Source organism: Electrona antarctica (assembly GCF_951216825.1).
Source record: "Electrona antarctica genome assembly, chromosome: 3".
In the NCBI taxonomy this organism is placed as follows: Eukaryota; Metazoa; Chordata; class Actinopteri; order Myctophiformes; family Myctophidae; genus Electrona; species Electrona antarctica.
The window spans coordinates 58,283,090-58,296,674 of NC_136808.1; the positions used below are offsets into that span (position 1 = coordinate 58,283,090).

At 43.8% G+C, this 13,585-nt stretch overlaps 1 protein-coding gene across 6 annotated transcripts in view; it reads right to left on the reverse strand.

Annotated features, from left to right (window-relative positions):
* LOC306920665 (protein kinase C-binding protein NELL1-like) overlaps positions 1 to 13,585 on the reverse strand; it is a 424,011-nt gene that overhangs the window by 62,437 nt on the left and 347,989 nt on the right. For all 6 annotated transcript variants that reach the window (XM_079497477.1, XM_079497478.1, XM_079497476.1 and 3 more), the window contains one exon: positions 13,343 to 13,438. In XM_079497477.1, coding sequence (XP_079353603.1) covers positions 13,343 to 13,438 — 96 coding nt within the window. The remainder of the gene's footprint in view (positions 1 to 13,342; positions 13,439 to 13,585) is intronic.

Below are 13,585 nucleotides of genomic sequence, written 5' to 3' on the forward strand. Positions count from 1 at the left end.
GTCACACTATGTGCGTAAATCTCCAAATCCAGACTCTCGACTTCTCTCTCCATATAATTTAGAAATTATAGACACTTTAGACTTTACCATTGCTCTGGCGACATGGCAAGTCCTGCACAGAAAATAATAGCAGAGTCAGACAGAAGTGTCCACAACCACTTGTGTGTGAGCTTGTAGAGTGGCTATATTTTCGAGGTGTATAATAAATGTCACGTTATAATGTAGGCTAATAAAAGTTCACACGCGTGCATTGTCGGCATGCAGGCACAGTGACAAATGCAGTCAAGAGTGCGCCCTTTATTACCTAAACAGGAGAGAGCCATATGCGCAGCAGCGCACGGTGACCCACTGTTCTCACCATTCACACCTCTCTCTCTCTGCACCCCCTCTCTCTCCCCTCCATGACCATGCTATATCCACAGACTACAGTTTATCTGTAGCAATTAACATATTGTTCAAGCCTCGCACTCGGCACCAATACAAATGAAATCCCCAGTCCGCACTGGACTATAGTAGGCTGATATATTTATTATTGGATGCAGCAGAGCAGAGCCTTTGCTCGCTGCAGTTGATGCAACATATGATACGTTTTAAAGTTGTTAACAGTGATATATAAACATTATCAATTGGATAGATATCCGTGTAGTTTCCATGCAGGCACAAGCTGCATGTCTCACCTAATTACAGTAAAAATGATATGCGCTAATAAGCGGTGACATCATCGTTTCTCAAAAGCTCCGTTTCGCATGACTACACAGCTCCACTGATCCGGATATTTTCGAAAATCTTCACTTATTTATCCGTTTCCAAAAACCTCCGTTTAAGTGGCCGAAAACGCCGTTTGCGTGTGGCTGAAAGGCCCAATCACACAAACAAAATTGCGTTTTGCAAAAGATCCATATGTAGCCTGGGCCTTAGAGTATATATGAATAGAGACGGCACCCGAGTTCTCCTCCCATCCACTTGCATTAAGTTGCTCAAAAGCGCATGAGGCGATTTCACTCCTCCTTCCGAGTAGGAACAGAGTGCATTCTGGGATTCTGACATGAACGCGCTGCCGTTGACTATCATTGCACGCGTTCACATGCGTTCACGTATGAAACAGCGTGCACGTGTCATCGTGAACGTGCACAATGATAGTCAACGGACCAGCGCGTTCATGTGTTTGGGCCCACTCTGCAATACCAAATTCGGCCACTATGTCCATTTCGCCTCAGGGTTTCCTCCGTCTCTATTCATATATACTCTAAGTGTCTTCTCCCCACACCGATGCCAGATCGGTTCACAACCTCAGTGCGTGGTAACGATTCTAGTCAACCTTTCTAGGACTTTGGCTTTGTTGTGTTCTGCTTTTGGGTCTGCCAGTCTTTACAAATCGTGACAATGTCAAGTAAAAAATACTTTAATGGAAACTCACATTATATCACAGGATAATGTATTCATTCACTAATTAATGTCAACTAAATCATGAAAGATACAGTTGGAGGCCATCGATATTGTCCTTTTCTTTTTGCTGAGGTTTGCGTGATCTGCGCAAAAGGACAGTTAACCCATTTTGGGCGGGAACCCCTTTTGGTGTTTTAAACATTATGTTATAATTTAGCTATTGAAAAATAGCAGATCTACAAGCTCATAGCGCGCCACCGAGTGGCGCGCTACGAGCTTGTAGGTCTGCTATTTTTGAAAAATCGTGAAAATATTTATTTCAGAAAACTGGAGGATTTAGAAGGATTTTTAAAAATGTTGAGGTCAGGCCTAAATGGGTCAAATGATAAGGGACAATATCGGTGGCACCCAACTGTACAAGCGCATGATTCCAGAATAAACCATTGCATTTACATACAACTTGTGTACATGGAAGCAAATGAAAAGGAGGAGGAATGTTTCGCGGATACAATATAATAAGATGTGCGATCAATTTACTGCGGTTTCCTATAGCAACCAAACACGCCAATTAGTTCATATAATTGGAGGTTGGCAGAACACATCATTGAGAAACAGATAACACGGTGCATTAACTCCAGTAGGGTGCAATACTTTGGCAAGAAATAGATTTAGGCTAACAGTATAACACTCAGAGATACAGTAACAGATGCACCACTAAAGCAACCATTTGAGTTAAAAACTTTCCCTCTGAAAGAAAATGTATGCAAAGATTTGCGCCACATTTTCATGATCTTTCAAAAGATCTACAAGCTCTGTGTGAAAAAACCCCAAAAGAGCTTATAGAAAAGCAAAAAAAACGTTGTCGTCGTCGTCGTTATTATTATTACTACACTGTTATTACAGCTAGATAGATGGTCATTTATTTTTCTAAACTAAACATAACGATATCTCGCTGAGATACTTTTCTTGGGGTGGACCTGGAGTGGGCAATCTACCACCGGTTTAATCAATCTACCACCGGTTTCTATCTACACCTAACTATCACCGGTTTAATCAATCTACCACCGGTTTAATCAATCTACCACCGGTTTAATCAATCTACCACCGGTTTAATCAATCTACCACCGGTTTAATCAATCTACCACCGGTTTAATCAATCTACCACCGGTTTAATCAATCTACCACCGGTTTAATCAATCTACCACCGGTTTAATCAATCTACCACCGGTTTAATCAATCTACCACCGGTTTAATCAATCTACCACCGGTTTAATCAATCTACCACCGGTTTAATCTATCTACCACCGGTTTAATCTATCTACCACCGGTTTAATCAATCTACCACCGGTTTAATCAATCTACCACCGGTTTAATCTATCTACCACCGGTTTAATCTATCTACCACCGGTTTAATCAATCTACCACCGGTTTAATCTATCTACCACCGGTTTAATCAATCTACCACCGGTTTAATCAATCTACCACCGGTTTAATCTATCTACCACCGGTTTAATCAATCTACCACCGGTTTAATCAATCTACCACCGGTTTAATCTATCTACCACCGGTTTAATCTATCTACCACCGGTTTAATCTATCTACCACCGGTTTAATCAATCTACCACCGGTTTAATCAATCTACCACCGGTTTAATCAATCTACCACCGGTTTAATCAATCTACCACCGGTTTAATCTATCTACCACCGGTTTAATCAATCTACCACCGGTTTAATCTATCTACCACCGGTTTAATCAATCTACCACCGGTTTAATCTATCTACCACCGGTTTAATCTATCTACCACCGGTTTAATCAATCTACCACCGGTTTAATCTATCTACCACCGGTTTAATCTATCTACCACCGGTTTAATCAATCTACCACCGGTTTAATCAATCTACCACCGGTTTAATCAATCTACCACCGGTTTAATCAATCTACCACCGGTTTAATCAATCTACCACCGGTTTAATCAATCTACCACCGGTTTAATCAATCTACCACCGGTTTAATCAATCTACCACCGGTTTAATCAATCTACCACCGGTTTCTATCTACACCTATCTATCACCGGTTTCTATCTACCACCGGTTTCTGGCCGAGAACCATGATGTTAAATGTAGAGATGCTGATCCTCATCCCAGAGGTCACAGGAAGGAAAATCGACCACATCATCTGCAAAAAGCAATGCTGCAATCATGAACACCACAAGAGGTGACAATGTGCAGCCCTGGAGAAGGCCAACCTCCACCGAGAGCCAGTCCAACATACCGCGGAGGACATTGATACAGATCTCAGTTTAGATTGTCTGTTGTGTTAACCAATTTAGACCCGAGGACGATTCTACAAAATGTCCTGACAGTTTTCTGAAAAAAAACTATGTTTCTACGTCAGTCATTTTCATGTCAAGGACCGCCAAAAATATATGTAATTGGCCGCCGACCTCCATCTAAAATATGTAGTTCCAGGGCCACCCCCAGAAGCAAAGATTTGAGTTAAAAAACGTTCGATCTGAAAGAATATATTCAAAGGTTTGCGCCGCATTTTCACGATTTTACAAAAAAATAGCACCTACAAGCTCATAGCGCGGCACTCAGTGCCACGCTATGAGCTTGTAGATCTGCTATTTTTCAACATAATGCTTAAAACCCCAAAAGGGGTTCCCGCCCAGAACGGATTAACTGATGTTGGATCAGACTGACTCATGTGAAACTAAAGAGAACTAGAGGGACTGTTAACAATATTTATAGGCTAGTAAGGATACGATTCAGCTCAAAGAATGGCCTTGGAGGACAGCACCTACTTTTTCTCTTTTTTTAAAAACCCTATCCATCTCATAACAACTATAGGTCTATTTATTTGGACATAATAAAACCTCATTTCAGGTGCACAGAGTCAATAATGCCACAGCCCAGTAGTTTCATGAAGCCATTTGTCACCTAGTGAGTGTGTGTGTGTGTGTGTGCGTGTGTGTGTGTGTGTGTGTGTGTGTGTGTGTGTGTGTGTGTGTGTGTGTGTGTGTGTGTGTGTGTGTGTGTGTGTACAGTACATACTGTACATGAAAATCCTGTCCCTTTCATTCTGTAGCAGTGATGTGGACAGGTGACCTTCACACACACACACACACACACCATCAATCATGGTTACAATCAGGAGAGGGAGTGCAGTCAGACTCCACATTTTCCTGTTTCCTTCCATTATGATGCAAACGAGAACGCTTAGCACTCTACAGTATATAAGGCTTCTTCTGTTGCCCCTGAGAGAGAGAGAGAGAGAGAGAGAGAGAGAGAGAGAGAGAGAGAGAGAGAGAGAACTAATCCACCCACTCTTAATAATCCCTTGACTCTGTGAAGAATATTCTTTCTCAAGAGCTTCACATAAATTCCACTCGTCTTACTCATCAACCATTCATTTATCACAGGGATCATTTTGTTGGCCATTCTTTGGCGGCGCCACCGTTGTGTGCGCTTACCCCATAACCGTATGTCTTTCCTGTAATTGAAACCCACTCAGTGCCAGTAGTGTCACATCAACTATAGGCTACTTCTCTGCCCACCATGCAGTCCCGGTGCTGTTCAGTGAAGTGGGTATGCTTTAATTTAGGCCTGACGTTGAAATAAAAAAAGCTAAAGTATAACATAATGCTTAGTTAAAAGACCAAAAGGGGTTCCCGTCCAGATGGGTTAAGAATAATAATAAGGAAAATATATACACAACTTTTGTTAGTATTTATAGAGTCTACAGGTGCTACTGGAAATGCACTGCAAAATTAAACGCCTGCCACAAAAATAGGTCAAAATAAGTCTGGCCCATATTGGAAGTGGCTTCCTGTCTGTGAAAAGGTGCTGTGAAGCTCCTTTTGGGGAAGTCAGTAGTATGGCAAAAACAAATGCAAAACAAAAACCCAGCCAGCTATGTTGTTAGGTCAGGCGGATTGGCATTATAGGTTCCGCAATGGGTGAATTGACCATTTCTGGAGGCAAAGTGTTTGCCTCCAAATAGTGTTTGGTATTTTCTGGGACTCACTGTGTAGTGGTCACCCATGTGGGGAGGAGAGGTGGACCAGGGTGTGTGTTCACACATATCAGCAGTGCATACTGCAATGTTGGGGTCAACCCCACCTGCCGCCCACCTGCTTGGACCTATAGTCTACGAGTCACGTGCTTGTCTATAGCTATTTGTGGCACACATTAGATGGCAGACGTGCATGCACATTGCACACTAATGACTGCTCCACAGATCTATCTCACGTAGAAGTGTGCTCAGGATGTGCTTCGGAGATCCATTCCATTCCCATTCCTTCTGAGATTGTTATTTGGTGTACTATATTTGGCAAATATGAATTGGCAATTTGGGCTCATGCTTTACAATGAGAAATGCGTTCTCATAGGGCCAGCTTGTCAAACGTACAGTATTCACTGTATTTGTTATTTCCTCCCAAAGGTAATCTTACATCACCTGCTCTTTGCCGTGTGTTTGAGGTGCTGCAGATTTGGTTGTTGTTGACAACACCTTACCTCTTACACAAGGACAATATATGCTGTATGTGTCCATTTGGTTGTTTGACAACACCTTACCTCTTACACAAGGACAATATATGCTGTATGTGTCCATTTGGTTGTTTGACAACACCTTACCTCTTACACAAGGACAATATATGCTGTATGTGTCCATTTGGTTGTTTGACAACACCTTACCTCTTACACAAGGACAATATATGCTGTATGTGTCCATTTGGTTGTTTGACAACACCTTACCTCTTACACAAGGACAATATATGCTGTATGTGTCCATTTGGTTGTTTGACAACACCTTACCTCTTACACAAGGACAATATATGCTGTATGTGTCCATTTGGTTGTTTGACAACACCGTACCTCTTACACAAGGACAATATATGATGTGGTTGTTTGACAACACCTTACCTCTTACACAAGGACAATATATGCTGTATGTGTCCATTTGGTTGTTTGACAACACCTTACCTCTTACACAAGGACAATATATGCTGTATGTGTCCATTTGGTTGTTTGACAACACCTTACCTCTTACACAAGGACAATATATGCTGTATGTGTCCAAGGCCTTTCTTCCTGTCACTGCTAACAGCTACAGTGATATTGCTCATAGACCTGCAGGGCTTAACTGATATATGAACCAGGGACCACCACCCTCACTAGGAATCAACCACTGTTGTGGTCCCCAGGTTGGTGTTTTAACCATTATGAGATACTTTAGCTATTGAAAAATAGCAGATCAAGCAGACAAGCTCATAGCGCGGCACAGAGTGACCACTGATCTATTCCTTTCCCATGGTCGCCTTTATTCCGTTCCCTCAACTTATGTATGAGCGAACAGACGCATGTGAGTGATTATATGGGCACATGGCGCACACACACACACAAGCAGGGGCGGGCGGGCACGCACGCACGCACGCACGCACGCACGCACGCACGCACGCACGCACGCACGCACGCACGCACGCACGCACGCACGCACGCACGCACGCACGCACGCACGCACGCACGCACGCACGCACGCACGCACGCACGCACGCACGCACGCACGCACGCACGCACGCACGCACGCACGCACACACACACACACACACACACACACACACACACACACACACACACACACACACACACACACACACACACACACACACACACACACACACACACACACACACACACACACACACACACACACACACACACACACACACACACACACACACACACGGATAAATGCAGAGCCCCTTGTCTCTGCTCCCAATGGGTTTACTTTATATATTCCCTGTTAACCTCTGTGAGCTGTGGTATAGTTTACTCCTCCTATCTATCCTACAGCGCAGGAGAAGTCAGCGGGACTGAGAGAATTGTTTATTGCACCGAAGACCTTAACAACAGTACAGGAGGTGAGTGAGAGAGACGGGGAGAGAAACAGAGGAAGATAGACTCAGAGAGAGACACACAGAGAAGAATGGACAGCTAGATAATGAGAGAGACACACACATCGAGAGGGAGAGAGAGATAGAGACACACACATCGAGAGGGGGAGAGAGAGAGAGAGAGAGACACACATCGAGAGGGAGAGAGAGATAGAGACACACACATCGAGAGGGGGAGAGGGAGAGAGAGAGAGAGAGAGATAGAGACACACACATCGAGAGAGAGAGAGAGAGAGAGAGAGACACATCGAGAGGGAGAGAGAGATAGAGACACACACATCGAGAGAGAGAGAGAGAGAGAGAGAGAGAGAGAGAGACACATCGAGAGGGAGAGAGAGATAGAGACACACACATCGAGAGGGAGAGAGAGATAGAGACACACACATCGAGAGGGAGAGAGAGATAGAGACACACACATCGAGAGGGAGAGAGAGATAGAGAGAGAGAGAGAGAGAGAGGGGGGAGAGAGAAGGAGAGAGGGAGAGAGAGAGATAGAGACACACATCGAGAGAGAGAGAGAGAGAGAGAGATATAGACACACATCGAGAGGGAGAGAGAGAGAGGGAGAGAGAGAGAGAGAGAGAGGGGAGAGAGACACACATCGAGAGGGAGAGAGCGATAGAGACAGTAGACACACACATCGTGAGAGAGATAGAGACACACACATCGAGAGAGAGAGAGAGAGAGAGAGAGAGAGAGAGAGAGAGGGGGGGAGAGAGAAGGAGAGAGGGAGAGAGAGAGATCGAGAGAGAGAGAGATATAGACACACATCGAGAGAGAGAGAGAGAGAGAGAGAGAGAGAGAGAGAGAGGGGGGGGGGGGGGAGAAGGAGAGAGGGAGAGGAAAGGGGGGGGGGGGAGAGAGAGAGGGAGAGGGAGAGAGGGAGAGACATTATTGTACTGCAGTAAGTCTATCTCTAGCATGCAGGCTGCAGCCAGAGGACCATCGGGCGGATCCTCATTAGTAGCAGTAGTAAAGTAGTTCATATTCTGTTCTCTGAGAGACAAGAGACAGACAAAAAAGACAATAGGCAGTGCACACACACACACACGCACCCCGGTAACTAGATGTGCACATGCACTACAGTGGGGGGGGGGGGGGGGGGGGGGGGGGGGGGGGGGGGACGCGCAACAGGCAGCAGGCAGCAACCACCAAGGCCCGCTTCCGCCCGATCATGATTGGCGGAAGGCCCCTCTCTATCCTGATTGGATGAAAGCTGGGCCACCTAAGGTTTTTTGACCCCAGGGGTTACCTGGGGACAGGGAGGAACTCCTTATATGGTCAGCACACTCTATAGTAGGGAGGATTATCACAAAACAAAACAAAAGAATAAGTGATATTTGAATGTAGAGAATTACTGAGTACCTTTAAATGAACACTAGATTTTGCTGTGCAGCTCTAGAGGGATAGAGAAAACAAACAGTTTGACTTTGAATAGTGCTTCTTTTAACCCACCCTTTCATTTGCAAGTTGTGCTCTCTTTCCAGGTGCTTTGGCGAGTTAAAACATGCCTATTTGACTGAGGGCTCCAAACAGTACAGTACAGTAAAGTATAGTACAGGGCTACAGTACAGTAAAGTATAGTTTCCAACCACCGTGGAGTCTAGGTGTTTGAATGCATTGCAGTGCATCTGGCTCCTGTCAGTAGGAAATGCTGAACAGGATCAGTAGAAGTGATGCACTACATTCTCCCAGCGGGGGTCCTCACCGCCAGGTGTGACTACATTCTCCCAGCGGGGGTCCTCACCGCCAGGTGTGACTACATTCTCCCAGCGGGGGGTCCTCACCGCCAGGTGTGAGACAATTGGGTACAACAGAGTGGCAACGCAGCAATGTGTGAGGAGGAAAAGATTGAACGAATGACTAAACTGGGGAGGAAAAAAAGGCTAAACCAGCCACACACATAGCTGTCTATATAGGAGTGGTTGCACCACTCAAAGATAAGTAGCAAATAGATGTTTATGTATTAATAAAATAAATGCAAACCAGAAACACAATATTTGATGAAAAGCAGACCTGTGTTAATTTTGACAGCACATTTTGATTTAGTTTAGTCAGTCTTTTGAATAAAATTGCATTACGTTTTAGTCGTATTTTAGTCATCTGAAATGTTTTAGTTTTTGTCTAGTTTTAGTTTACTAAATAGTTGATTTTGTTTATTTTGGCAGGCCTTGATTTTACACTTTGTTGGTTGCATGCTGAAAATAGCCTATCTACAAGCTCACAATGCGTTGTGACACCTCCAAATTATGTTCACTATGTGAGCAAATCTACTTTAATCTACGTTATTTATATTGTGTATGGGCGTGGTCACAGTGTGTGTGGGTGTGGTCAGTGTGTGTGGGTGTGGTCACAGTGTAGGTTTGCATCAAACGCAGACACTTTGATGTGTCACACCCGTGAAATAAGTGGTGCAACTCCGTGTGGGGGTCCCCGGGGGGGTCCCTGGAACTTCCAGACACGCGGGAACGCGCCCAGGGTGCCGGCCCGGTTCCGGCGAGCTGCCCTGTGTCCGAAACGGTCGAGAAATGACAGAGTTACCGTGTGGGGTCCCCAGGGGGTCACCGTGGGGTCCCCGGAACATCCAGACCCCTAGGAGCACGCCCAGGGGGCCGGGTCGGCCGCCCTGCGTCCGAAACGGTCGAGAAATGACAGAGTTACCGTGTGGGGGTCCCTCTACTGTACTGTACTGTCACTGTACTGTACTGTCACACCTGAAATCATCATATATATACAGTTAATATGTATGTGTGTGTTAGGCTGCGCAACAGTGACACTTGGTTGTGAAAACCAACCAACCAACGCTATTTTCGTGCTCGGACAGACCCAGCCAGGGACGGACACGGCCAGCCAGCCAGCCAGCCAGCCACAGACACACAAAGCTCCGTAAGGGAGTGGTTGCACCACTTAAAAACGTAAATGCTCCATTACAAATTGACCCACTCACGTCATGCTCTCAACTGGTCGCATCCAGCATATGATCTGTTGTAGCAGTGAAGCAGAAATACTGTATATAAATGTCCTAATACCATAAAAATGTCAATGGTGACTTTGGTAGACGTTATAATGATTACTTTGCTGGCGTGTTCTTGCTCATTACACACAAACACACAACTTTGTGTTGTTACTGTACACTAAACCAAGTATGTTTTACACAAATATGTAATATGAATGTGTACCCAGAATGTTACAAGAATATTTACGCCTCTCTGTACGACTGTTCATACATTACATGCACAGTGTCTAGTTTGCTAGGAGATAGAAATCACACCCCTGTGAAGTGAGGGGCGCTTTACCAACCCTTGTCATCTTACATCATGGCGATATCATAACATAACATCATATGCCTATTTGCTCAGTGACAGACAAAACAAACATTAAACTCTGTTCATTGTTAAAGTGAACTCCCTCCGCGCCATTGGCGAAGACCTTTGTCAATTGAAGCCTAATTTTGATACCAACACTTAACGCCATTGCCGAAGCCAAAATGCTACTGACGTTAGCCGGTTAGCTAGCTGTGTTGTTAGCACAGCACTGGATCGCCCATCTGTTAGCTAGCTGTGTTGTTAGCACAGCACTGGATCGCCCATCTTAGATCGTCGTCGCCATAATAATCCATTCTATCCGTTTCTTTCAATCGTCTGTATCTCCTATTCCTGGTCCCAGATGGCATTTTGGTCAAAACAGCGTTTCTTTGACGGCACAGAGCCGGCGATGAGGAGCCCCCAAGTGCACTGGCATGGACCCATATTGTAAACAACAGTTGAACGGGACCTGTTAAACTTCCTAGGATAAGCTCCCTACCGGAAGTCTGGAACTGTGGCTTTTCAAAATAAGAGCTCAAATTAAAAAAAATGCTGGATCCTAATTTTTCAAGAAATGGTAGCGCTAAATGGGTTGAAGTTGAATTCCATGCTAGAAGGCTTTCTTACCTTTATTTGTAGTAGTTACGTCCCCACCAAAGAGGTCCAGGTGTTATTTTGTGCAAAAGTGCATTATTGGCTATTTCCCCTAATATAAGCGCTCAATGGGGATTGGGTTTTTGTGCTAATTCGCTTATTTCCATCGAAATAAGTAGTAAAGTGTGCCGCTTGGGATACTATTTACATTATGAAGAGAGGATATATACAAAACAATATTTTTTTGAGCGATGGAAATAAGCAAATTAGCACAACACCCATTCAATTCAATTCATTGAGTGCTTATATTAGGGGAAATAGCCAATAATGCGCTTTTGCACAAAATAACAGCTGGACCTCTTTGGTGGGGACGTAACCACTACAAATAAAGGTAAGAAATCCTTCTAGCATGGAATTCTCCTTTAATGGCATTTCATGTTTGTGTTAGTGACAAAACAAACATTAAACTCTTGGCATTTAATGTTTGTGTTGGAGACTAAACAGTCCATTGTCAATGGTGTTTTTAATGTTTGTCTAGGAAAGACAAACATTAAACCTGTATATAGGAGGGGCTAGCGGCGTTCCCCAGTCACTGTCTGCATGTTACATAATGGTAAAGGTGAAAACTGATAAAAACAAAATAATAAATTAATGTCTAACTGAAAAGTTTATCGTCTTATCCTCTGTCTTCACGATTATAGTTCAAAGAGCCTATCCTCAATAAAATGTCTAGTATTTATAGTATTTTTTTCTCTCTCTAGAACGACTCAGACTTAATACATTCATGTTTTACGTGTAACTCATGTTGACACCCGTGTGAAGTGGGTGTAAAACAAACGGTGCCAACACAAACAGTAAACGCCATTTACATTTATAAAGAGACAATATATGTAAATGACACATTATGACGTACATTTTCCCTTCATTGTCAATGCGTTTACAAAACAAACATTTTTGTAAAGATAAACAGACAAACATTAAACCTGTGTATAGGAGGGGCTAGCGCCCCTCAAAACAATGGGGATGGGGGAAAGTACTAAGATAGCCTATACTCTACCGACAGCATAGAGTATAGATACATGCAGGTTATCACCAACTATTAACACCCTCCTGGTGTTAATAGTTAATAGTATAGCCTGTACTAAATGGCTACAGTTACATGTGGCGTAATCTTATCAGATACTTTATAGACTCTTTGAGCCTAGAGGACACTCTTCCAATTGTCCTTCAGAACAAAAATGTCTTTAGTCAGCTATAAAAACATTTCAGCAAAAGTAACGTTACCAAAATGTAAGGGTAAAGAGAATCTCATAAGCATGTATAATATGTGACCGAGTACAGTGGTTTGAGACACAAGGGGGCCATGGTCTTTTTTCATTTTTTTTTTTACATATTATGAAACTACATAATATAAGCTTTCATATGATGTATTGTTCATTGAAATTGGAAAAGAAAATGAAGAAGATATGACCATCTGAAACTTGTTGAACCGGAAACCCCAAAGTAGAAAATTTCCCCTGCAGAGATTGTATGTAGTATGTTTTTATGTGAGTACCGTATAATATATTATATTATACGGTACTCACATAAAAACATACTGCAGTCATACCAGTCATCTACATTCATACTGTACAACATGCCTTCCAACCTAATTGCCTATTTCTATAATACTGCTAAAGAGACATGATGTGACGTGTGTTCCATTGCTGATCGCCTCTTTACAGAGATACGTGGAGAGGAGAGGAGAGGAGAGGGGAGGGGAGAGGAGGGGAGGGGAGGGGAGGGGAGAGGAGAGGAGAGGAGAGGAGAGGAGAGGAGAGGAGAGGAGAGGAGAGGAGAGGAGAGGAGAGGAGAGGAGAGGAGAGGAGAGGAGAGGAGAGGAGAGGATTATGGAACGAAGAAAAAGTGGGAGCTGCTATAGGAGAGAGAGGTAAAGAACCTAGGGAAGAATGACAATAGTGAATAGTGTGCAAGAGGGAGAGGATGAGAGTCTTATCTGGAATGTCATTTTGATGCTTAAAAAATGTCTTAATTGGCATACGTGACGGATAACTAGACAGCCAGTGTTGTTGGCGCCATGCGGCGGGCTTCACATCTTACCTGTCTCACAACGGCGCCCTGTGAATCCTGAAGGGCACACACACGTGTTCGGTGAAACACAAGTCCCTCCGCTTCTGCACCCCTCCTCACAGAACGCTAGAGAGAGAGAGAGAGAGAGAGAGAGAGAGTGTTTTGATTGATTGATTGATATGTTTATTGACAATGTTTACATGTACGGAAAATACACATAATTATACACCACCATCAAAGCGATAAATGCAAGAAAGCCAACGGCTTATTTCC